Source organism: Eumetopias jubatus, unplaced genomic scaffold (assembly GCF_037043125.1).
Source record: "Eumetopias jubatus isolate StellerSeaLion01/CBP00866 unplaced genomic scaffold, mEumJub1_p1.0 scaffold_17, whole genome shotgun sequence".
Lineage (NCBI taxonomy): Eukaryota > Metazoa > Chordata > Mammalia > Carnivora > Otariidae > Eumetopias > Eumetopias jubatus.
Window position 1 is genome coordinate 89,008,170 of NW_028274823.1, and position 27,032 is coordinate 89,035,201.

A 27,032-nucleotide genomic window follows, 5' to 3' on the forward strand; every position below is an offset into this window, starting at 1 on the left:
GCATGAGAGACCTCACCTACAGGAGAAAACCAATTTGAATGGCAGCGCACTTCTCGTCAGAAACCATGGAGCCAGAAAGAAGTGGCACAATGGTTTTCAGTGCTCAAAGAAAAGAACTGTCAGTTCAAAATTCCACAATGAGTGAAACTTTTCTTCAGGAATAAAGAAGAAATTGAGTTATTCTCGAAGGAAGTAAACCCACAAAGAAATTGCTGCCCTAAAAGAATGTCTTGAAGAAGTCGATGGATCAGAAAGGAACTGATAAGGGCAGGAATCCTAGAACATGAGGAAGGAGGGTAGAGAAACAGAAAGAGTACAAATATAGGGAAATAAAATGCACTTGCTTTTTTCTTTTGAGCTGGCTAAAATATGTATGGCACTTGAAGTAAAAATTACAAAATTGATGTGGTTCTCAAATAGGTAAATGAAGTTAAGATAATTAACTTACAGAGGATTATATGAATCTGGTAGGGTAAACAGACATAAAGACAGTGGTTAGGTTTCTACACACCGCTCAACTGGGTAAAATGTCAACACCAGGGGTGCCTGGGTGGCTCAGTCATTAAGCGGCTGCCTTTGGCTCAGGTCATGATCCCAGGGTCCTGGGATCAAGCCCCGTATCGGGCTCCCTGCTCTGTGGGAAGCCTGCTTTTCCCTCCCCCACTCCCCTGCTTGTGTTCCCTCTCTCGCTGTGTCTGTCAAATAAATAAATAAAATCTTAAAAAAAATGTCAACACCAGCACACTGTGACCAATTATGCATATACAACGTAATACCTAGAGTGTCCGATGAAGAATGTATGTAAGGACTTACATTCACAACAGTGTAGGTAAGTCACAATGGAATTATGAAGTAATATTCAGGTAACCCTACAGGAGGCAGGGGGGAAAAAAGAAATGAGCAACAGAGGTAACAAGTAACACAAAAATTAAAACAGCAGATTTAAGTGTTTTTACACCACACTAATAATTACATTGCTAGGATGGCAAAACTGCTCCAGGTTCAGTCCAATTTCTATCAAAATCCCAGCTGGCTCTTGTGCAGAAACCGGCCAGTTAATCCTGAAATTCATATAGAAATGCAAGGGACCCAGAATAGCCAACGATCTTGAAAAAGAAGAATAAAGTTGGTTGACTCCCACTACCTGAGTGCAAAGCTTACTACAAAGCTATGGAAATGAAGATGGTGTGGTACTGCCATAGGGTCCACACGTGGATCAATGATAGAACTCAGTACTCAGTCTAGAAACAAGCCTTTACATGTAGGGTCAGCTGGTCTCCAACAAGGACAACAAGACAATTCAACGGGGAAACAATGAATTGAAATATTGCTGAGACCACTGGATATCCACATAAAAAGAAAAGAAGTTGGGCCCATTTCTCATACCATGAACTGCAAGTGGATCACAGACCTAAAGAGAGAGGCTAAAAAAGAGTTAACCTCTGTGACCTTGGATTTGGCAATGACTCAGATATGACACCAAAGGCAAATGATGAAAGAAAAACAGATACACTTTAAATCTTTTAGGCCTGCATCCAGCCAGGTCTGGGCCACAGGCACGAGAGATGCAGTCAGGCCCTGGGATGCTGGTATCTGGAGGAGGAGTCGAGGGTGTGGCCACGAAGAGGGCCCGGGTGCACATGTGCCATAGTCCTCTCCCACGGTCAGACCACATGCTCCAGGGAGGGAAATCTGCTTGGCAGTGTCTGAAGAAGGGAAACTGCAAAGCTCTGGAAAGCTCATTTTTTGAATATAAAAGATCAATGTTGGATGCTGGATCAAGATCGGGAGGAAGAAAAGGACATTTGGTACTGTTATGTTGAAACCACAATGAAAATAACAAAGGATTTTCTCTGGTCCCTTAAAACAGAGAAGCCAAAACAGGACACAGATGTTTTGCTACATCTGTTGGGTTGGACGAGTTTTTCCCACCATGAACATGGGAGAAACTGGATGAGCTCTGTTTCTGAATATATATATACATATATATATATATATATACACATATTACATAAGTAAATGAATCTCTTCCTCTAAGTTATTTTGAGAAGAAAAAATTAACTGAACAGTTATGAGTTGGGAGCATCATAATGTGTTTTGAGAATTGTTCTAAAGTACAAAAGTGGGGCACCTGGATGGTTCAGTCCATAGAGCATGTGGCTCCTGATTCCTGGGGTCATGAGTTCAAGTCCTACATTTGGCACAGAGATTAGTGTAAAAAAAAATCTAAAGCACAAAAAGTGGAAAGATTGTTATTTTCAAACTTGACTCTTCAACCAAATGACACAATTTGCACATCCTTTGTGGATATTATGAAGGCCACTGATGGGACTTAAAATTGATAACATGCAGTCTGAGGAGAAAATGTCTATTGGGAAAGTTGAGGTAAAACTTTCTTTTACTCAATCTTTTTTTTAATATTTTATTTATTTATTTGACAGAGAGAGACACAGCGAGAGCAGGAACACAAGAAGGGGGAGTGGGAGAGGGAGAAGCAGGCTTCCCGCCAAGCAGGGAGCCCAATGCAGGGTTCAATCCCAGGACCCTGGGACCATGACCTGAGCCGAAGGCAAGTGCTTAACCAACTGAGCCACCCAGGCGCCCCTCAATCTGTCTTATTTAGGTCGAAAATAAATTGTGTTTGGTTCCTTGCAGAAAAAAAAATTCTCTGCTTCAAAAAATATCTTCAAGAAAGTAAAATGGGGGCACCTGGGTGGCACAGTTGATTAAGCGTCTAATTCTTGATTTTGGCTCTTGTTCATGATCTCAGGATTGTGGGACTGAGCCCCGTGCTCAGTGGGGAGTTTCCTTGAGATTCTCTCTCTCCCTCCCCACTCCATATCTAAAATAAACAAATAAATCTTAAAAAAAAAAGAAAAGGACAATCCACAGAAAGGGAGCAAATATTTTCAAATCATGTATCTGATAAAGGGATTTCTATCCAGAACTCTGTAAGAACTCTTATCAACTTCTATACAGAACTCTTATAAACTCCATAATAAAAACACAGCCACATAAAAAATGCTCAAAGAATCTGAAAACAAAATACACATATGGAAAAAAAAAGCATATGAAAAGATGCTCATTATCACTAGGAAAATGAAAGTCAACCACTCAGTGAGACACCATCTCACACCCACTAGGAGAGTTATAATGAAAAAGATAGATAACAAGTGTTGTGAGGTTGTAGAGAAACTGGAGCCCCTCATACATTACTGGTGGGGATGTAAAATGGTGCAGCCACTTTGGAAAACAATTGGTCAGTTTCTCAAAATGTTAAAGAGACCCAGCAACTTCCCTTCCAAGGGAAAGGAAAACAAACATCCAAAGCAGCACTATTCATAATAGCAACAAAGCAGAAACAAGAAAATGCCCGTCAAAACTGGTCGAGGGATAAACAAAATGTGATAGATCATACAACACAATATTAGCCAGAAATATAAAGCAATAGGGCGCCTGGCTGGCTCAGTCAGTAGAGCATGGGACTCTTGCTCTGAGGGTTGTGAGTTCAAGCCCCATGTTGGGCATGGAGCCTACTTAAAAAAAAAAAAAAAAAAAGAACAAATAAGTAGTAACAAAGTAGTGATCTATCCTACAACCAGGATGAACCTCAAAAACATGATGCATATGTGACCTCTCTAGAAGAGACAAATCTACACAGAAAGAGTAGATCAGTGGTGACCTGGGCAGGGCAAGAACAGAGTGACTGCCAAAGGGCTTGAGGCAACTTCTGGGAGTGACGGAACTGTCCTAAAATTGGACTATAGTGATGTCTGCACAACTCTGTAAATCTACCAAAAATCATTGAATTGTTCACATACAATGAGTAAATTTTATGGTATGTAAATGAGAAGACTGTTTTAAAAAAATCTACAAAGGCACCTCAGAATAAAACATCAGAATATCTAGGATAGGGGGAAAACAGTAGCCACAATCCTACACAATTTAGCAATAACATACACTAGGAAGACAATGGAAAACATCCTCAAAGTCCTGAGCTACATAGGGCTCAACTGTGAAGAGCCAAACTGTCATTCAAGAGTGCCTTTTTCCAACACGTGAACACCAAGGCCACACTATTTACTCACAGATGCCAATGGAAATACAACCAAACTACTTACAACTAGATTCCAGCAAACTCCTGATATCAAAACCAGGTTGCCAATTTGTCTTCATTTCATTTAAAGAGAGATACGGAATTCCAGGAAGTAGGAAGCGTATAATCCAGATTTTTAGTATACACACACACACACACACACACACACACATTTGTTTTCTTCGAGTTCTATGGGGCCCTTTTGCTGCTTTCGATCGCAGAGAGGCTAGCATAGGGGTTTCAACCACCATGAACTGAAGCAGCTTTCCAGCTAGAGAATTCAAAGAGACAAGCCCTATTTCCTTTTCCCTTCATGGGAGCCAGATATCTAAGAATGGAGACACAAGGGAAGAGAAATTTCAATGAACACACACAACAAGAAAGACATGGTTCACAAAAATAGTTTGGAAAAGACTCAAAGCTCAACAACTCCCCCAGAAGGATAAACTTATAAAGATCCACACGGAGATACATCATAGTTAAAGTGTTGAAACCCAAAGACAAAAACAGAGTTTTGAAAGCAAGAAGAGACAAGCGACCTGCCACATTCAAGAGATTCACAGTAAGAAGCAGTCCAATGTAATCAATCACCAACCACCAAGTAGCTGGCTGAGGAGCCTAGACAACACAGCCATACTGGAGACTCAGTGTTGGTCTCCAGTTTGGGTGTGCAGCAGCGGCCGTGGCCAGGCTGGCCTTGGTGAGTTGAAGTCCATGTTGCTGAGACCCATCATGACTTCCATCTCTGTCACCGTGGTCACTTTGCTCATGGGCCTACTGGGCAACTGCAGGAGATGCTGGGGAAACAGGCTGGCTGGGATCCAGAGAAAAGGTCATCCTAGCCACTTGATTATCACAATCCTCCTCTGCTGAAGAGACTCTGGTGAGCGTTCACATGGGATACATCTTTGCCTTTTGTCCCACTCAGAGAAGTCTATCCATATACTTCTACCCCAGACCTCCCTGTCATGAAGTTTCCAATCATGTTTCTTCCATTCCCCAAACATCCGGCCAAACCACCGGCCACAGCCAATCAGTACGCAGTTGAGCCTCTAGCCGTTCCTCCTTCCAAGGAAACTGTTGAGCAGAGTACCACACAACGGTCACCAATCTCAGGGGCCTCCAAACACGTCTGCCCATAGCCATCTTGGAGTTACCACAGAACACAACATGGTCAAGCACTGGATGGAGCAATGCCTTATCCAGCTTTACTCACATGGAGAAGAGACGGAACAAAATCAGGTCCAATGTAGGCACTGGTACCTCAGAGACATCAGGTGCCCCTGGCAGCCGATGCAGGACAAACGGCTTATGTATATCCCTCTAACGCTTCAGCTCAAGGACCAACCCCCCACCCCCCAACTATGGAGTCTGAAATACAGAAGACTGGGGGTGTGCCTGAGAGCCACTCGCATGCATGCTTCTGTAGAACAAAAGAGCACTGGTTGAGCTTGTAACAGGGAAAGCCATTTCCCTACTAGGGGATAAGTCTGGCACAGGCTATGTGTTCCAGGCCTAAAACCCATTCTTATGAGGCTGAGAGTGTGTCAAAAGACTTTATGCACAAGACTGCCTTTCCAACACAACGAATTTTCAGGTGCATGGCTTGAAGTTCAGCCCACTGGGGGGATTTCTGAGTCATGCCTGCATACTGCACAAAACCATCTGTAAACCAGGCTCCACAATTTTCCTCCTCAGTCAACTGACTGTAGGGTGTTCCCCAGGTAGGGAATGTGCCCTCGGTGCAGGCTGGGAGAGAAAAGGTGGTATGGCAAGAGTGGGGGCCATGTAACCTAGCCTATGCTTTCAGGGCCTGCTAGAGCCTGATCTCCTGTAGCAGGGCTCTGTTCTGAAATCCTACACTGTGACTCCCTATAAAGGTCTGCAAAGGCTCCAAAGAACACCTTTGTCTACCGCAGATACTTGGAGCGCCACTGGATCTGCTGGATCATGTGGCCCAGGTGGCACCTGGACCTGCTACAGAGCCTTCTTATTCCGGACCCCACTCAAAACTAGCAACTTTTCAAGTCACTTGGTAACTGGCCAGAGTAGCACACCCAAATGAAGAGTATGTCGCTTCCAAAATGCTAAGGGGCTCACTAGGCGCCATGTCTCCTTTTAGTTTTGTTTTTTCTTTTGTAAATTTTATTTATTTGAGACAGAGAGAGAGAGCGTGCACAAGCATGTGTGTGAGTGGGGGGAAGAGGAGTGGGGGAGGGAGAGGGAAAGAATCTCAAGGAGACTTCCAACTGGGTATAGAGCATGATGTGGGGCTCAATCTCATGACCCTGAGATCATGACCTGAGCTGAAACCAAGAGTTGGACGCTTAACCGACTGAGCCACCCAGACACCCCAAGTGTGTCTTCCTTTTGGTTGTAGGAAGAGCCAGATGCAAAATCTATCCTTCACCATAAAGAAGATACTTCAGCAAGCCCCACTCCACTGGATCCCTAGAAATTTCAATGAGGATGAAAGTATCTAATTTGTCAGATTTCTTTCCCACCTCTGACAAGCAAACATCTTTCCAGTGCATCTAGAGTAGCTGCTACTTCTTACTTGAGCCAGTCCGCACGGTATCCCCCATGTAATGGGCCAGCATGCTATCCTGTGAAGGGAGAGACAGTCAAGGGCCCTGTGACATAAAGCATGACACAGGGCTGGAGAGCTGGTATACCCCTGAGGTGGGACGATACAATGCACTGCTGGTGGCTGAAAGCAAGCTGATCTGGTGGTCCTTCCTAAGAGCATTTGCCAGACAGACCACTGCAGAGCACGTTCCAGAGGATGTGTTCATTTGCTCAAGCATCGGGAACAGCAACTGCAATTAAGAGTACCACCTGGTAAGTTTAAGACACTCCATCTTTGTTCTGCACCGTCGAGTGAGTGAGCTGAGTGCAGATGATGCAGGCTCACTATCCATGCACCCTTCCAGTCCTTGATGGGGGCACTGATCTCAGAAATCCCTCCAAGAAGAGGTTACTATTCTAGGCAGTCCAGAGGCTGCCACTTGGCTTGGCCACCAGAACAGCCCTCACTACACAGGTCAGGGAACCAGTGTGCGATTCTGCCTGCTGCTGGATGATGTGCTCCAGGACTGGGATGGGTTCGGGGCCTACTGGGCCCACTGTGACACTACGAGGCAGACCTCAGTTAGAACTCCACTGATCCCTTGACCCCCAGAAGCCCTACTCTGACTGGTCTGCTGCCATCGGGTCAGTTCCAGCATCCAGGGGTCCCAAAAAGTCTGGTGGCTTCTGGCTCCCCAGTGCACGGCCACCCTGGTTAAATGCCACAAGTCCCGTGGGGGAAGGCTGGGAGAAAGAACAAGGTGTAAACTTTAATTAATTAATTAATAAAGCTTTTATTTATTTATTTGAGAGAGTGAGAAGGAGAGACCGTGAGAGAGTACAAGTGGGGAGGAGAGGGAGAAGCGGGCTCCCCACAGAGCAAGGAGCCTGATGTGGGGCTTGATCGCAGGACCCTGGGATCATGACCGAAGCCAAAGGCAGATGCTTAGCCAACTGAGCCACCCAGGGGCTCCCAAAGTGTAAACTTTTAGGAGCAAACTGGGGTCCTTCCAGCTTCCCCATCATTCAAGGGGTTTCGAACCTGCAAACTCGGTCTTCAAGTCTGGGAGCTGATTCAGGGGCCATGACTGCTTTTTAATTCAAGTTAGAGGCTTGCTCACTTGACCCGGCCAAAGTATGAACTGGGTCAACTGGGGCACCCGGGTGATCCTGGGGTCCTGGGATTGAGCCCCACATCGGGCTCCCTGTCCCTCTCCTTGCTCGTGTTCCCTCTCTTGCTATGTCTTTCTCTGTCAAGTAAATAAATAAAATCTTTAAAAAAAAAAGAACTGGGTCAACTGCCCATCTACTTCTCCTCCAGGAGCACAGGTCTCTCGGAGTCAGACTATTCTGATCACGGCTTTGGCTCTGCTGTCCATTATGGTGACCATCCCCACTTGTCTTCAGTGGCCAAGGGCCACTGCCTGGCCCCAGCCACCCCAGAATCTAGTTATCCCTGCCTCAGAACCCTCTGTGTGGAAAAACACAGAATTCCAGGGACCTCTGAAAACAGGCGTGAAGTTGGGCCTCAAACCCCAACAGACTGGAAGTTCATTTAAGGAGAACCCACCTGGTGCTGCTAGGCCCCACCTCCATCTGGTCACCACTGCAGGGGGCGTGGTGAGCTGCGAGCAGGAAATGGCAGCAGAGGCCTCCCCCAAGCCGGGAGGCACACCCCAGGCCCTTCCTGCAAGAGGCTTTCCAGAAAATCCTGAGAGATAAGAGGACAGTAACCCACAAAGTAACAACAGGCGGCTGCTATTCAAAAGAAACATTTGGAGATTAAAAAATAAATCTTAGAAATTAAAAATATCACAAAAATGGAAGGGTAGGAGGAAGATGAAACACAAGAAATAGTAGAACAAAAAGAAAAGGAGAAAAATGAGAACGCTATCAGAAGATCAATCCAGGACGGCCGATAACCAGACAACGGGAGTTCCAGAAGGAACACACATTAAAACTGAAAGGCAGAACCGCATCACATGCTCACCGAACACCTGTGCCAACGACCCCCAAGAGCCAGGAGACCCCCACGAGGAGCACCCGTTGGCGGCTCTGTGGGAGCCCACTGTGGAACTGCGGCACGTGTGGCCCAGTGCATGCCCCTCCAGCTTGGGCTTTTGCAGTTCAGTGCTCCCTGCATTTTTGCTACTTTACCCATTTAAAAACTCTTATAAATGTTGCTTTTGTACACATCTACTTTCAACTTGGTTTTGTGTTATTAACATTGCTTTGAGGTGGATCCAAGTCAGTCTGTGCAGATCTAACAGGAATCAGTGCCTTGAATCTGAGTTGGCAGTGATGTGGGAAACAAAGGCAGAAGGAAAGGTAGATAAAATTTTTTGTCCTTCTACCCTGCAGGCTACCGACTAATACTGCATTACTGTTAATGCCTGGCTACAAGGAAAACCCACCTTGGTTTGACAATAGCAAGGGCTCTGGTAACCAATGTCGTCCTTAGCAGATGAAGATCCTTTTGGAACCTCCCTTTACTCCCCACCCCACCCCAAAGTACAGCATCATTTGCTCCTCATACCCCCCCAGCAGCAGCTCTTTCTGCCCACGGGTCCTGTCCCCGTTTTAATAAAACCACCCTTTTGCACTGAAGACATCTCAAGAATTCTTCCTTGGCCGTCGGCTCTGGAGCTCACCTCTTTCCCAAAACTACATAGTAGTGACTAATTACTGCATCCCCTTGAAGATCGACTGACTACAGCTGCCTCAGTGAATGTGCCCATCCACACACGCTGGGCTTCGTCATGGGGTCTGTGCACCTTTGGCTTAGCTAGGTCTTGCCAGGGGCCGAGCCAGGTCCCATCAGTGACAGCGACACAAGACGTCTCGTCCCGACCCACACCCTGACCGTCAGTCGGTGTTGTCCCACATCTGTACTTGTTGGTTCAATTTACCTTTCTCTAATTACTGGGGTGCCAGTACCTCCCGTTCGTGGGCCGGGCTCATCTGCTTAAAAACAAGGCCGTGTGCCCTGGCCTCCCTGTGCCCCCTTCCCAGTGGCTGGGAAGAGTGCTGCCAACAGCTTCTGACGCAGCCACGGAGCCAACACGGGGCCCCAGGGCGTGACCCAGAGCAGAGCCTTCGACCTGCCCGGGACGCCGACCTTCCCCTGCACCTCTGTGTGGGGGAAATAGCCTCCCAGCCTCTGTAAGCCACAGGATCTGAGGATCTCCGTGACGGAAGCCGACCCTACACTCCAGTCAACGGTCCTGCCCATTTTTCTACCGAACTGCTTTTTCTCATTCTGGCATATGAGCTCTCTACCTAGCTGGGTATGAATCCCTGGGTAAGAATACAAGTAGATGCTACAAGCATCTTCTCTAGCCTCAGGTTCATCTTCTCACTTTTGTGTTTTTTTTTTGTTTTTTTTTTTTTTTTTAGATTTTATTTATTTGACAGAGAGAAACACAGCAAGAGAGGGAACACGACCAGGGGGAGCGGGAGAAGAAGAAGCAGGCTTCTCGCTGAGCAGGGAGCCCGATGTGGGACTCGATCCCAGGACCCTGGGATCACGACCCCAGCCAAAGGCAGATGCCCAACGACTGAGCCACCCAGGGGCCCCATCAGTTGGCCTTTTGTTAAAAGAACATTTCTAAATTGCCAGATTGTTCTCCAAAAGGATTAACCAACAGACATTCCCAAATAGCAGTGTGTGAAAGCGCTTATTCACTATCCTCCAGCTGGTACTGTGTATTCTTCCTTTAATTCTTTTTTTTTTAATTCTTATTAACCTGATCATCGAAACCTAGATTTTTATTATTTTAATGTTGACATAGCCCCCCAGTGGAGGGCTGGGGTCGGGCCTGCTCTGGGATGCCATGTGGCGACCCAAATTCCAGCTCACATCTGAGTCCTGGGGAGGATTCTCTGCATGCCACCAGCAGGTGAGGGGAAGACAGCACACAGATGGTGTGGGATGGGAGGCTTTCAGAGACCAGGCCTGGAAGTGACCTACATCACTCCTGACCACCACTCAGTCCCATGACCTCCCCCACCCCATGATAGCACGGAGGGCAAAAACTGCTCAGCTATGTTCCCAGAACCAAAACTCACAGAGGTCTGAGCACCTTCCACCTCAGTTACCACAGGCACCCCTCTTAAGGGTAAGATTTGGGGCCATTCCCTGCAGCACTAGGTCTTTCACCATGCAGGCACTTAGGAAAGAATATCCCAAGGTAGCCACAGGTGGTAACTGTAGACTGGGGTCACTTGGGGCCAAGGGTTCTCAGCACCAGCGGGCACGTGTCCCTGATGTGAGATAGCGTTGCCTACACTCAGGGCCCATCATGAGAGGCCACCACCTTGTCATGAGCTCTGAGGCAGCCCTCCCAGCGCTAAAATCCCTTTCACATTGCACACGGCTTAGAGTCAGGGCAGTGCTTGGCAAACTGGGGCCTTTGGGACCATCCGGGGGGTCTGTTTCTTCACAACAGCACCACGGCACTACTTGGTTTTTTGCCCTCGCTCTCCTGCATGTGTGGGGAGCGCCCGGAGGCCCCGGGACACAGGATAACCCGGGGTGGGCGGGGGGCAGGCTGCAGAAGCAGGTGGAAGGACCTGGCCATCTCTGACACGAGGTAGCCTTCCTTATTCACACAAGACTGGAGCTCTGCACCAGGCACAGAATGTGTCCCTCACCAACGCCCACCCGGCGTCACTGCGCACGGCAGGGGAGTGACCCTTGTGTCCGAAACGCCCCCTGTACCTGTCTGCCAAGTCCAGGTCAGATTCCATCTTGTCCAGGCCCTTGGTGATGCTGTCCAGCTGCTCGCCCTGATGGTGGAGGACTCGGGCTGGCTCTTCCAGGCGCTTCTGGGAACAGGCCATCAGACCAGTCAGCTGCTTCCCCTTGGTCACAGGGAGCGGTGCTTCCGATGGAGACAGCAGCAGCTCTCTCCAGAAATGCTCGATGATGCTGAAGACTGCATTCCGACTGGGCTGCAAGGAGCTGAACCAGTGCTTGAGGTGGTCCTTCTCCAGGACGGTGAGAGAACTGAAGACAAAGTGAGAAGCCTCCTTCTTGATCTCAATCACACTAGACAGGGGCAGGCTGACCAGGGCCTCCCCAGTTTTATCAGTTGCAGATCTCAGGGAGTGAGAAGTTAACGAAAGCTTTCCAGGAACCCATCGTTTCTCCGGTTCTAAGTAGTAGGAGCAAGGCCAGGAGTGCACACAGATCTCTCTGCTCATCTGGCTCCCAGGCTGGTCTGCCCCACGGCCACGGCCACTCTGCCTCTGGAGGAGAGGGACAGGTTAGCGGATGGGTGGGGCTAGCGCGTGTCAGCACACTTGGACCACAGACAGTAGGACCGCTCGGGGTGCTCAGTACACCGGGGACTCCCACCACCCAGGACTGGCAGGATGGAGGCCCACCCCACCCGAACCAGGGTCCACGGCTCGATGCGACTGCCACCCCAGGATCCTTCACAAGAACACCACTTCTGCTGTGACAGCCCCACCAATACACAGTCCTCTCATGTTCCTACACTAACACTCTCCTCTCGAAATCTTCATCATAAAGGAAGTAATCCTACAGGCAGACCTTTCCCTTCTTGCATGGCCCACAAATTCATCAAATTCTACGTAATTATCTAGCTCCGCGTACGTATCTGTACGTACGGTTTCACACGGCTGTAAGTAGTGAAGGTACACTGTTCACATCTATGGTTTTGCATTTGCTAACAACGTTTGGGAAGTCAGGCATGATGGATGTGAGGCAATCCTGACAGAACACCACGTGCGCCCTTCTCACTGACCAGATAAGCCCACAAAGCCAGGAAAGGAGGAGAACCTCGTGCAAGGTCAAACCACAGGTATGTGACGAGGACTTGGCTACAATTAGACTTGGGAATGCCTCGTGCACCTCCCATGTGTGCAGAGGTCCAGCTGGGGCCTGTTGTCCACAATGCCCCCCCCCCCCCCCCCGGGCCACGCCATGCGCACACACGGTTACGGCATAACCTCGTTTGTAAACACGGGAGAACAAATCACTGCTATTATCTCTTACAATACTGAGAAATGTGGGAGTCTCTGAATCCTGGCCATGGCTTCGAGGCCTACAGGCCATGTGGGGTGGCAGGCACCGAGGTGCCAACACTGACATCGTCCCTGGCTCCTGAAGCTCAGCGTCCACAGAAACCCTCTGCATTTGTTCACTGAGTTATACTTAAAAGACCCAGACTTCTCCATGATGCCACATGAAGTAACCAAGGCTGGGCAAGACAAGAAAAGAGCTTGCATGGCATGGAGCATCCTAATTACACGGAATCCAAGTGCCTGGAGAGTCGGCAGACAGCAGGCTCGCCGTGTGACCTCAGGAGGGCTCTCTGAAGGGCCAGCCAACCCACAGTTCAGATCTGCTGAACACAACACCGCGTTACCTCCTTGAGAGCTTTCACACACGTCCTACGACCACCTGGGGCACAGATGCAGCACGGCGGCCTCTCCTCTGGGACAAGGTCTCTCACTGGAGATAGGGAACCAGAAAGCAAACGTGTCCTGCTCAGACTTCCCTCCCCAGGAAGAGGGATATCCACCCAACACTGAAACAAACAGACCACTGTGGCCTGCTGGCCTGGGACCTCTACTGGCACAGACCTGTGACGTCCCCCGCACAGACCCGCCAGGCCATTGTGCCACCGGGCCTGACCCTGGTCCTTCCGGCGGAAGGGACCCTCCAGCCATTCAGCCACCCGACCACCACCAACTGTGTCCAACCCGCAGAGAGAGTCAGGGCCTGTGTTGTTCATCACTGTCCAACATTGGGGAGCTTGCTGCAGCTAGAGGCTGAGTCCCTACTAACAAGAGCCTGTGCCCCAGGGGACTCCCAAGCTCCAAGCGAGATGAGACACACATGCTCCAGAGCAATGGAGTGTGGCACTGCAGGGTCTGAGGAGCTCCGCTCTGCCACGTGCTTTACAACCATGGAAAGTTCCTTCACCCTCTGGGCCTGTTTACCCACCACTCAAATGACTGAAGACCGAAGGACAACAGCAGCTCTGAAATATGCTACAATTCAAAGAGAGGAGGACACTGAGGCGCCTGGCTGGCTCGGTCGTTAAGCGTCTGCCTTTGGTTCAGGTCATGGTCCCGGGTTCCTGGGATCGAGCCCCGAGTTGGGACTGAAGGGTGCCTGGGTGGCTCTCTCACTTAACCATCCGACTCTTGATTTCAGCTCAGGTCTTGATCTTAGGGTCGTGAGATTGAGCCCTGAGTCAGGCTCTGTGCTGAGCAAGGAGTCTGCTTTGGATTCTCTCTTCCTCTCCCTCTGCCCCTCCTGCTCATGCCCACACTCTCTCTCAAATAAATAAATCTTAAAAAAAAATGAGGTTGAATCATTGGAGAGGACAGAAATGAGAAAAAATTATCTGGATGAAGCTTTAAAGTTACCCAATTCTACTTAAAGGTGGCAGGTTACTCACATACAGTTAGCCCTGTTCCCTCCCAAAACTCCATTAAAATAACTCTAGCAAGATTATAAAGGCATAACCTCGTATTCCTGTTAATGAGAAAAAAACATGACGGTACTTCACAAGAGGATCTTTAAATGGCACGTGAAAAGGTGTTCAACACCTGATCTTGTATATACCTACATTTCAAAGCTTATGTTACATAGTGTGCTGAAAGATTTCCTGAAATAATGTGTCACTGGAGGAAATGGGCTGCCTACTGAAAAGAAAAGTGTGTGGGGGCAGTGCTGGGAAGTGGTGATCGTGGTGTAATTCCATGGGTCAGTTGCTGAATAGCATTTCTTGCTGGCATCTCCGTCTTGGGAGAGAGACAAAGTTTAGCAGGAGAAAACACCTGGAAATGAGGTGAAATGTAGTTGGGAATTTCTGCACAGAAAGTAAAAGTCTGTACTAAAATTCTGTATTTTTAATTTGGGATTTATTCCAGGATTTGATATATTCTCAGCAGTCACTGAGAAAATGCACTTCACAGGGGTAAGAACTGCAAATAGTACTTTAAAAAACAAAACAAAAAATATGAATAATACCTGTCATAACCCTAATTACAGTTAAGACCTTATCAAGTGGCTTGAAAAGACAAAAACCATTATTACATGATTCCACATATTTTAATTTTTGTTTTTAAAATTTCTTTTAAAGATCAAGAGTCACCTGAGTCGTTCAGTCAGTTGAGCATCTGCCTTCAGCTCAGGTCATGATCCTGGAGTCCTGGAATGGACAAGCATCAGGCTCTCTGCTCAGCGGGGAGCTTGCTTCTCCCTCTCCCCTCTCTCCCAACTTCTGCCCTCTCTCTCTCTTTCTCTCAAGTAAAGTCTTTAAGAAAGAAAAAAATAAAGATTGATTTTATTTATTTAAGGTGGGGAGGGGCACAGGGAGAGGGAGACAGAGTCCTAAGCTGACTCCAGCTGGGCATGGAGCGGGAGGCTGGGCTCTATCTCAGGACCTGAGCGGAAACCAAGAGTCAGCAGCTTAACCAACTGTGCCACTCAGGCGCCCCTCACATCCTTTCATTTTTAAAGTTGAGAACAGGAAGTTTTGGAAGGTCAATCTATAGTATTAAATAAAACAGTACCCACACCAGTATAATCCTCTTAAATCCGAACCCAAATTCTGGTTCCAGATACAAAGAGCGCATTTATTTTTCGACACGTTCTAATAAAAGAAGTAAAACCTGTTTGTTTCAGACACAACTATGAGTGGATGTGCATACGTGTAAGCTTTAAAAGTAAATCTCAGGAGCAAAGGTAAAATTCTGAATCAAACAGCTGACATCTTAGTTCAATCCCATAAACCTTAAAGCAGTAACTATCAAGGTAAGGTCAACATCACAAGTAGTCTCTAGTACAAAAGGTGCTCTAATGCCTGCCTGCCTGGCCCTTTACAAAAAAAGAAGACGGAACTTCTCCAAATACCGGTATGCAACCCCTGCAATAGCGTCCCACCCATTCTTGTCAGGGGAACTACACAAACGACCTTTCAGAAAGCCCACGGTGAGAAAGAACCAGCGTAAAACCTTCCTGTTTCCAACCGGTTTCCTATAAAGTCACCAAATGGGGTGTGTTATTGAAAAAAGGAGAGCAATAAAAAAAAATAGCTCCCTTCCTAACCGGGGACATTCTTACATTCCTTTTTCTTGGTTTTTCCTCTGGACATTTCAAAGAAAACTTGTGGAACTCTTAAATATTTAAACCAGTATTTCAGAAGCAGCAACAATCTTGAACGCAAATCCACTAAATTACAAGGCAATAAAGTAAATTTCGAGGATCCCTAAGTGAAGGAGTAAAACGATTCCTCAGTTCGTGGGAAAATGGGCCAACCCCACCGTAACGCAATAAGGCCGCGTCCCGGAACAGTGCACGTTCCAAGAGAAACTTTTTCCAGACATAGAAATGAGGTCGGAGAGAGCCTCTGCGGTGCTGGATCCCTCAGGAACATGAACAAACGTATTCGAAAGAGCAAAATCCGTGCGCTCTCCGTTCCCAACACAATCGCTATTGGTTGCCGACATTTTGTAAAGACTCCGAACTTTCACGAAGCTGTAAGGGCGCAAAACCACAGCCATTTTCCGAAGCCAAGTAAACAGCGCGCACGAAGCAGCAAGAAGGGCGGACAGGAAGGTGCCAAGCGCACGATCAAAGGGGTGGGGGGGGCAGCGTCAGCCAGTAAATGGAGTGAAGGGCGTAGGGGGCGCGGAGCTCGAAGGTTAGGTTCCGTAAATATACAACGGGGGCTGGGAGAACAACTTCTCAAACTGTCCTCTCGCAATGGCTTCCTTCAACGAAAGTGTCACGTCTGACCCTCGGAGGAGGGCTCCGGCCGTCTCGGCCCTGCCCCTCCCCCCGCCCCGCCCGGCGCTCCCGCGACCCGCGCGTCCTTCCCCGCCGGCCGCCGCCCCACCTGTGCCTTCCAGGCCTCGGGCGCTTGGGCGCCCCTTGGAGAGTTCCCCGCCTGGCTGCCGGCGGCCGCACACCAGCGACCTGCTCCCTCAGACGCCGCGCCTCCACGAAGCGCTGGGCCGAGGCCGGCCCCGAGGTTCTCAGCGCCTCGCACGCGCGCGCGCCCTGACGCTGGGCCTCACAGAGCGTTCCAAGCCCTCGCTCTCGCGGCGGGGAGCCGCAGGCCGGCTTTCGCGTGACGCCCACTCGGGTGGCTTACCCTCCGCGGCCCCGCCTCAGGCCTTCCCACGCTGACCTTCTAGATGGTGTGTGAGGAGACGTCAGCCAGCTCCGGATCCTGGAGGACGCGGGCGGAAGGCTCCCAGAGAATCCCGTGAAGCGGCCGCTCCGCGCGGACGCCCAGCCCCGGCCTTCGCGCGCGTCGTCAGCGCCCGCGCTTGCGCGGTGTCTTTGTCCCCACCGCGAACCAAGGCCGCCGGAGGGGCTGGGAAAGAGCGGTGGGCCGCGAGAGCGGGCGCGGCTGGAGGGAGCACCCTGGACACAGTGCACGTGCGAGCACCAGGGCTGATTCTCCCAACTCTCCTGGAAGCCAGTCTTTGTTACTCATGTATTCTAAGACGGTTGCCGCCGATGGTAAAAGTCTCCAGGTGTGTGTGTGCGTGTGTCTGTGTGTGTGCGCGCAGCAGTACTGCCCATGTTACATTCCTGACTCCTCAGGATAAAGAGCAACTGCGCTGATACCATTTATGATTGTGGGGCTAAAAAGGGAGGATCAAAGTGAACATGCCTGACCTTGCTCCAAAACTTCTTTAAAATGACTAAAATGCTATAGATGACACTTTATACTCTTCAATAGACTTGCCTGTAGAAAACTATACCTAGGGTGCCCTGAGCACTTACGCCTACCTAAGTGACTTGTTGAGGGATGGCAGTGACTTAATTCTACGTGAAGTACTTACCTCAGTCAAAATTAGTTAGTGATGAGGACTGTTGTGGGATCACTGGGTGAGGCCTTTAAGTTAGGGGCCATTTGGGAATTTCCCCCACTCGAAGAAAGGTAACAGTCATCCCAAAGAGAAAAACCTGGTAGGAAGGTATACGTTAATACAAGGGTTTAAATTATTTTGCTCGTATACTCCCTAAAAGAATTCTGGAAACATGTGACTGTACCTTTTCCCTCATTTTTAGATAGACCATACCTAAAAATTTTGATGATTTAAATAGTTGCAAAATATGCAAATTGTTCGATAGTAAATTGAGAGTTTTAAAATAAAACTGCTACATAACCCTTCTAAATGTAGCCAGTGTGAACCTAAATACCAGGCAATTTGATATCCTTCATCAATTTTTATAACTACATGAACAAGCTTTTCTTTAATACAAAATTTTGCATCCTTCCTTTTCTTCCTAAACCTGTATTTCCATAGTTCTTCATGAAAACTTATCCCAATATAATATTGCTTTATTCTGGAAAGTCTTTTCTTGATCACCTATCAAACTTCTTTGCATCATAGGTACATAAATTTAAATCTAATTTTAAAATTTTGCAATAGCCATAAAAGTTAAAAGTGTTTAAAAACTTGAAATTTCTAAATACAAGGTCATTATATATAGAAAACCGTAGAATTTACTACAAAGCTACTAAGTACATCAAAGTTGCAGGATAAAGGATCAACATACAAAAATCGATAGTATTTCTAAACACTAGCAATGAACGCTTCAAAAATGAAATTAAGAATGTCATGAGAATACCATCAAGAACAAAACACTTGGGAATAAATTTAACAAAATAAGTGCAAGACTTGTACACCAAAAACTACAAAACATTGCTGACAGTGTTTATAGAAGACCTAAATGAACGGAAAGACATTCCATACTCGCAGACAGATTTAGAATCGTTATAATGGCAATATTCCCCAAATTGATCTATAGATGGAGCATAATCCCTAAGAAAATCCCAGACAACTATTTTGCAGAAATCGGCAAGCTAATCCTAAACTCACATGGAAATGCAAGGGAGCCAGAATAGCCAAAACAATCTTGAAAAAGAACAAAGGGGAAGGACATTTTTTTTGTTTGTTTTGTTTCTTTTGTGTTTTGAGTTTTTATTTGAATAATACAGTGATTCATCACTTTCATACAACACCCAGAGCTCATCACTACAAGTACCCTCCATAACCATCACCCATTTTACCCATCCCCCTGCCCACTTCTGCTCCAGGAACCCTTGGTTTGTTCCTTATAGTGGAGTCTGTTTCCTGGTTTGCCTCTCTCTCTCTTTTTTTCCCCATAGGTTCATCTGTTTTGTTTCTTAAATTCCACATATGAAATCATATAGTATTTGTCTTTACTGCCTGACATATTTTGCTTAGCATAATGCTCTCTGGTTCTATCCACATTGTTGCAAATGGCCAGATTTCATTCTTTCTGGTGGCTGTGTAATATCCCATTATATAAATATATCTATCATCTATCTATTTATCTATTTATCATCTATATATCTCTCTATATATCTTCTTTATCTATCCATCAGTTGATGTACATTTGGGCTCTTTCCATAATTTGGCTATTGTTGATAATGCTGCTATAAACAGGGTGCATCTATCCCTTTGAATCAGTATTTTTTTTTAAATCTGCATATGTCTTTAGGTCTAAAATGAGTCTTACAGGCAGCATATAGGTGGGTCTTGTTTTTTATCCATTCTGACACCCTATGTCTTTTGATTGGAGCATTTAGCCATTTACATTTAGAGTAATTATTGATTGATATATATTTAGTGCCATTTTATTACTTGTTTTGTCATTGTTTTTGGAGATTTTCTCTGTTCCTTTCTAGTCTTTGTCACTTTTGGTCTTTCCTTCCCACTCAAAGTGTCCCTTTTAATATTTTTTTACAGGGCTGGTTTAGTGGTCACGAACTGCTTCAGTTTTTGTTTGTCTGGGAGACTCTTTATTTCTTCTTCTGTTCTGAATGATAGCCTTGCTGGATAGAGTATTCCTGGCTGCATATTCTTCCCATTCAGCAGGTTGAATATATCATGTCACTTCCTTCTGGCTTGCCGGGTTTCTGTTGAGAGATCTGCCAGTAGATTATGGGTTTTCCTTGCAAGGTAGGGAAATGTCTTGCTGCTTTTAGGACTTTTTTTCTTTATCACTATATTTTGCAAGTTTAACTACAGTGTCTTAATGTTGGCCTGCTTTTCTTGATATTGATGGGAGTTCTCTGTGCCTTGTGGATTTGGATCTCTATTTCCATCCCCTGATTAAGGTAAGTTTTCGGCTATTACTTCCTCAAATAAACCTTCAGCTCCCTTTTGTCTCTCTTATTCTTCTGGGACTACTATGATACGAATGTTACTACATTTGATATGGTCACTGAGTTCTCTAAGTCTGCTCTTGTGATCCATAGCTTTTCTTTCTGTCTTTTGTTCAGCTTCATTATTTTCCATAATTCTATCTTCTGTTTCACTTATGTGTTCCTCTGCTTCTTCCATCCTTTAGGTCATTATATCCAGTTGGTTTCAAATTTCAGTTATTGCATTTTTAATTTCTGTCTAATTTTTTTAGCTCCTTTATCTCTGTGGTAAGGGTCTTTGCGGCTTTTCTCAAGTCCAGTGAATATCTTTATGATTGTTGCTTTAAGTTCTCCATCAGGCGTATTACTTATATCTGTTTCCATTAGATCTCTGGCTGTGATCTTATTCTTTCTTTTGGAATGAATTCCTCTGTCTTGACATTTTGTCTAGGTCTCTGTCTTCCTCTGTGCATTAGAAAAGCCTGTTATGTCTCCTGTCCCTGAGAGTAATGGCCTTAAAAAGGGGAGGCCATATGGTGTTCAGGGCCTGGTGCTCCAAGGAATGTGTCTGGTATGTGCTGTTTATACTCTGCTGCTATATTTTGGCTTTGGAGCAAAGCAGGCTAAAGCTCCAGTATTTGGGTTAGCCACCCTCAGCAGGTATCTCTGTGCCTATGCTGAGGGGTGGGGGAGGGAGATGGTGTCCACTGGATCATTCGTCACCTGAGAGGCAACTCTGCAAATGTCACTTCTCACAGATGGACTCTAAGAAGAGTGAACAGTCTCTCTCCATGAGCCTTTGGTGATGCTCAGATTGTGCCATCCAACCCAGGATTGCTTACATGCCTTCTCTCCTGGAGTAGGGGAGTGCCGTCAGGACTCTATCCTAGCCAAGCCTGTGGACCTCTAAAACTCCAGTTTTTGAGCCCCACTGGTTGCAAAAACTCACGAAAATCAGCCCCTCTTGTTTACCCAGCCAATGGCTTTGAGGAAGTGTTCCCCTTGTGCATATCCCTGTGTGCTCCACTCTGTCTTTCCTGTTTCTGCAACCTCGGCCCCCTCCCCTCTGCAGCACCCATGATTCATTTCTCCCCTAAAGCCCATCTCCACACTTCCTACCTTCCTGAATGTGGCCTCTTCTTTCCCTCTAGTTGTGCAGTTTGTCAGTCCACAGGTCAATTTCTTGGCTATTCAGAAGAATAGATTTTTAACTATCAAATAGATTTGATAGTTATCTAGCTGTGTTTGAGGGACGAGGTAAGCCTAGGGTCTTCCCACTATGCCACCATCTTAGCTCCCCCCACACTTTATGATATCAAAATTTACTACAGAGCTTCAGTAATCAATTCAGTTTGGTACTAGCATAGGACAAACCTACGTAGGATAGAATTGAAAAGTGGAACAGAATTAAGAACCCATAAATAAGCCCATTTACAGTGAACTGGTTTTCAACAAAATTGCCAAGAAAAACTGATGGGAAAGAAATATTCTTTTCAACAAATAGAACAATTGCAAATTCATCCAAAAAAGGTGAATTTGGACCCTTATGTCATACCATAGTAAAAAATTAACACAAAATGGATCAAAGACTTAACTGTAAGAACTAAAACTACAAAACCCTTAGAAGAAAACATGAGTAAATCTTCATAAACTTGGGGAAGCAATGATTTCTTAGTTACCACCCCCAAAATATAGGCAATAAAAGAAAAATTGGTAAATTGTACATCATCAAAATTAAAACCTTTTGCTCTTCAAAGGACACCATCAAAAAATTAAAAATAAGGGACGCCTGGGTGGCTCAGTCATTAAGCGTCTGCCTTCAGCTCAGGTCACGATCCCAGGGTCCTGGGATCAAGCCCCACATTGGGCTCCCTACTCGGCGGGAAGCCTGCTGCTCCCTCTCCGACTCCCCCTGCTTGTGTTCCTGCTCTCATTCTCTCTCTCTTTGTCAAATAAATAAATAAAATCTTAAAAAAAAAGAAATTGAAAATAAAACCCACAGACTATGATAAATTATTTGCAAATTATTATATCTGAGTTGTATTTAGAATATATAAAGAACTATTATAACTTAATAACTAAACAGATATGTAATATAATTTAAAAATGGGCAAAGGATTTGAATAGACATTTGTCCAAAGATATACAAATGGCCAGAAAGCATATGAAAATATGTTCAATGTAATTGGTCTTTAGAAAAATGGAAATAAGGAACACAATATGTCATTATTTACCCACTAGAATATCTGTAATAAAAAAAGATAGATACTAACAAGTGTGGACAAGGATGTGGAGAAATTCAAACCGTCATGTATTACTGGTACAATGTTAAATGACGCAGCCATATTTTGGTAATCAGTTTGACTGTTTCTTAAAAAGTTATATGTAGACTTACTTTATGACCTGCAATTCCCATCAGAGGTGAAGTTGTGTACATGTTTTCATCTCTTGGTTCAAAAAAATCAAGTGATGCTGCTGTTATAAAATTCCTTCCACTTTTCTTTATTTAGTTTAGGTGAATACTGTTTCTCAGCTTTCTCATCGATAAATGTTAAAATTGAGATAGAATTGGTGCTGAATCCTGTCTTATTCTGGAAATAGAACACCTATAATACATATAATACAAACAATACAAATACTGGTACACATATACAAAATATCCAAGTATACTTGACAGAAATGTTCATAGCATTTTAAAAGGCCAAAAAGTAAAACTAACCCAAACAACAAGTATCAATCAACTGATGAATGGATTTTTGAAATTGTAATAAATTCATATAGTTGATATTATTTGGTCCCCAAAATACTGCAACATGGATAAAACTCAGTGAAAGAATCCAGACATGAACATATATTATATGATTCTATTTTTGTAAATTTTTTTAATGGCAAATAGAAAGTAGAGTAGTAGTTACCTATGGCTGTGGTTGGTTATTGGAATTGACTGTAAATGGGCATGGGCATGGGTTTTTTTTTTTTTTTTAGGTTGATAGAAATGTTCTAACATTAGATTGTGATGATGGTTTTATAATTCTGTAAACATAAAATTCATTGAATTGTACATTTAAAATGAGTAAACTTTATGGTATATGTATTATATTTAAAGCAGTTTGAAAAATACCTCCTGGGTAGAGGGATTATTATAATTGTTTGTATTTATATGTATTTTATGTTTGGATAAATATTTATTGAACAAGAAGTATATATTTATTGGAAATATATCTCGAAGAGGTGACAAGGACTTTTTTCCAATTCATATATTTCTAGATGATTATCATTTATTTCTAGAATGGGACAGAATTCAGCTTCAATTATATTCTAATTTTAATATTTATAAATTTAAAGGCAGAGAAATTCTGTCCACATAAAATGAACTGATTTAGGTTATCACTGGTGATATTACCTTTGCTCCCAGCTCATGTTAAACTCAATAGAATGACTCAGTGTAAAATAAAACTCCTGGTAAGTACAATATGTTGAAGACTAATGTGATGATAATATTCTAGGAGTTCCACATGAGGCTAGGTCTTCAATGTATGGAAAATAGGGAGTTGTTGTTTAACGGATGTAGTTTCAGTTTTGCAAGATGAAAAAGTTCTAACAACCGGTTGCACACAACGATGTGAATATAGTTAACATTAATTGTACACTTAAAAATGGTTGAGATGGTAAATTTTACATGTGTATTTTCCTACAATTAAAAAATAATCTGAGAATCAGCTTTACACTGATTCTTTGAAGCAATAATGTAACATTAGTCTGTCTTGTGGCAAAATGCAAGCTCCTTAAGAGCAGAAATACTGTTTCATCTATTTTATTTATCTTTGCATCCCCTACAGCTTCACTGCTCAAAGTGTGGTCCATGGGTCACAACATCAGGCATTGTCTGGGTGCTTGTTAGAAATGTACCAGCACCCCACATTTTGTGAGTCTACACATACATTTAATAACACACCTGGGTGATTCACATGCACTTTATAAAGTTTGAGAAGGACTGTTCTACAGCACCTAACTCAGAAATATCAGAGAATATTAAAGTTTGGCTGTTGTTCATGGATTAGAATCTTCTATTGATAGCTGCATTTAACTTCTTTGCTCTAGGATTGCTGTGAACTTTAGATTTCACCAATACACATATGCTAGAAATAAACAGTGAGCCAAGATTTACATAAATTTAAAGTGGGATTTTTAATCACCTTCTATCTGATTCTCCATCCTGCACTTGGAACAAAACATAACTTGAAGATGGAACCATCTCTGCCACCCTCCCATTTTCTGTGACCATGTAATGACCTCTATGTGGCAGTATAACTCTGAGAAAAGTGTGGAAAAGTCCGCATTTAGACTCCAGTTACCATTTCTCAGCTCTGAGGTGTCTGTCCCACACCCACGTTTGGGGAAAAGACCATGGGTGAGACCTTTGATTATAGTTGGCAGAGACCCTCAAAGCTTTTCTGTCCTCCTCCCTTCTTCTTCTCTCATCATTCAACTTCACAGGCCAAGCTTTTGCCAGATCTGGCCATATCACAGTCCTATGTACCCAACCAACTCCTCTACCTCAACCTAGGATGCTTAACTAGAAAGGAACCAAGTTCAAATCCAGGACTCTTAGCTCCTCCTCCTAGGACAGCACCTAGCTCGGGTCTGAGGGAGATGGTGGATGAATAGCCCTCACATGGAATCCTTCAGCAAGACTTCTCTTGAGCAACCCCCTCATGGTGTTTCCTGGGACTCATATACACTCCAGATATCACAATATTGAGAGTGGCGGATCTAGGCAGGAATGATGTGTATCCATGGATACATGTCCCATGGTTGGAGAAGTCAACAATTAGTACATCCTCTGCATGTTAAACATGCTCTACTATCACACAGAGCTTTTGTAGCTCTGGGCTAGGGAAAATAGTCATTGCATGTGCTGACAGGACAACAGGACATGGTAATTCAATGCTACAGTGGCTGGAAAAAGAATTAGTGTCTTGTATGTTATTGGACCTACACTTGTCAAAGCATTTTACATTATCTCATTTGATCCTCAAAAGACTTTGCAACATCAAATAGGACAGGCATGATTAGCCCCATTATATAGAAAACTAACCCAAGTCTTGGCAAGGTTAGAGTTTGTAGCAGTAGTTGACAGCTGGGGCTTAAATTCACTCACTTCACTCATTCCTTGACCATGAGCAAGTAACCCAATGTCTCTGGGATGCAGTTTCCTCATCTGCAAATGGGAAGGAAAATAATTGTGTCTCGCCCACGAGGTAGATGGTGCATGTGAAGACTAGAGCATAGTGGCTTCCTGAACACAATAAGAGGTGACACCTTCTAGCTACTATGATTACTGACAGATCACACAGCTAATGGGTGATCACAATAGACCTAAGACTCAAACCATCTTCTTCAGGTTCTAAGTCCAATGGTCTTTTCACGTTGCAGCAGTGTGTGTGATTTTAGACACATTTCCAGCATCATCTCCTTCAGGAAGCATTTTCTGATCCCATCCTATTCCTGGCCGAGTGCCCCAACGCTCTTCCTAGTTGCATTCTGTACATCATTAGCTCTCCACACTGTGTATGAATCCACTGATTATAAGCTCCCTCAGAGCTGGGATCATGCCTCCTTATTGGTCTTGGTATCACCAGAGCTAGATCATCGCCAGCACAGAGTAAGCACAGTGTTTGTTAACCTGGACTCCATTATGGCTTAGTGATGTGGATTTTGATAGGAAACAGTCTTGCATTCAATCTTTGCAGGCGAGATCACACTGTATCCCACTCTGCCTGTGTTTCTTTGCCCTTTTGTCTTTTTTAGCTCTTCTGCTAGAGGCCTATTTATTATCTCTGTCTATAATTCTCCAATTCTCATGCAGAGTTTGAATAAAATCACAGTTTAGCACCAGCTGTGTAGATTTCTACAAAACAATATGAAGCTTCCACTTGCTGCTGAGAAAACACACAGATGCAATTTATAATCAGATTTCAGGGGAATGTGGCACGTTGTTAAGGTTTCATTTCTGGCCACATAGGAGGGAGGAACTAAAAATGGGACTGCTAGAACAAAATGAAAATGTCAGGTGCTTAAAAGGAATCGCGAAACTCAGACTTCAAACAACTAGATGATGCCACAATGGCCTTTTATTTATTTTTGCTTTGTCTGTCTAATTTGGGGGAAGCGAATTATGTTTGAGCAAATCAAATTCACTACAGATTATACGTATATGAATACACAAAGATATACACACACATATGGCTATAGATGTACGTATGCCTTTGTTTTCTAGAATTAGAAATGTTCATCCTATGTAGCAAAGCCTCGACGTACAAGCCCGTCGTGTCATTTAATCAGTGTTATTACTACAAATAAATTACTCAAATTTCTTACTGTGATATAGTAAAGGTCATAATCACAGCCCATCGTCAAGCATTAGCTACTGCTGTTGTATACAACACACTGAAGGATGTGACCATTAGTCATTTATGAAATGGATCGCCATTCTAATAAATTCAGCAATTTTAAGGAGGAATTTTGTAAGTTTAGGGCAGTATTTCAGGGCAACAATTCATTAAACAAGTATCAGCAATCTTTTTCTTCCATACTAGAAATCTTGTTGCTTTGGACAATATATTGAAAAAATAGCTTCTACTATTTTTGCAAGTCATCCATGAGAAGAAAAAACAAACAAACAAACAGTGATTGCTCAATTTGAAACTTCTAAAAGGATGGAATATATTATTTAGAGCTAAATTAATATATGAAATACAAATAAAGGCTTTCTGGATTGGTACAACTATTTTTAAATTCTTCTATCCTTATGAGAATGATAATCTTGCTTAATTTAAAACATCACACCCCCTGCATTTCCTTAGTTTGAGAAAAGATAAGCAGTTTGACTTCACATTATTTGGCAAAAGCATGGTTAGCTGATGAAAGGTGTGATGTGACATGTTAGTCAATGACAGCCCAAGATAACCATGAGATCATCAGAGTAGTTTTAAAATCAATTGGTAACACAGTCCCATGGCGAAGACAAGGGATAATTTTCTCAGACACCTAATGTTTCAAAAAATGTTACGCTATTAATTTTGATTATGGTCGTAATTTAACCTGGCCTCCAATTTAAAAATGTTTACATAAAAGCATTGATTTGGTATCTGAGACTCATTTCCTCAGAAAGCACACTGAGGTGAAATGAG

General features: G+C 44.5%; 1 protein-coding gene across 1 annotated transcript in view; it reads right to left on the reverse strand.

The window, feature by feature from the left end:
• LOC114204193 (synaptosomal-associated protein 47-like) overlaps positions 1–11,911 on the reverse strand; it is a 31,505-nt gene extending 19,594 nt beyond the window's left edge. The window contains exon 1 of the mRNA XM_088019891.1: positions 11,385–11,911. Coding sequence (XP_087876017.1) covers positions 11,385–11,869 — 485 coding nt within the window. The 5' untranslated portion in view covers positions 11,870–11,911. The remainder of the gene's footprint in view (positions 1–11,384) is intronic.
• Between the last annotated feature and the right edge of the window lie 15,121 nt (positions 11,912–27,032).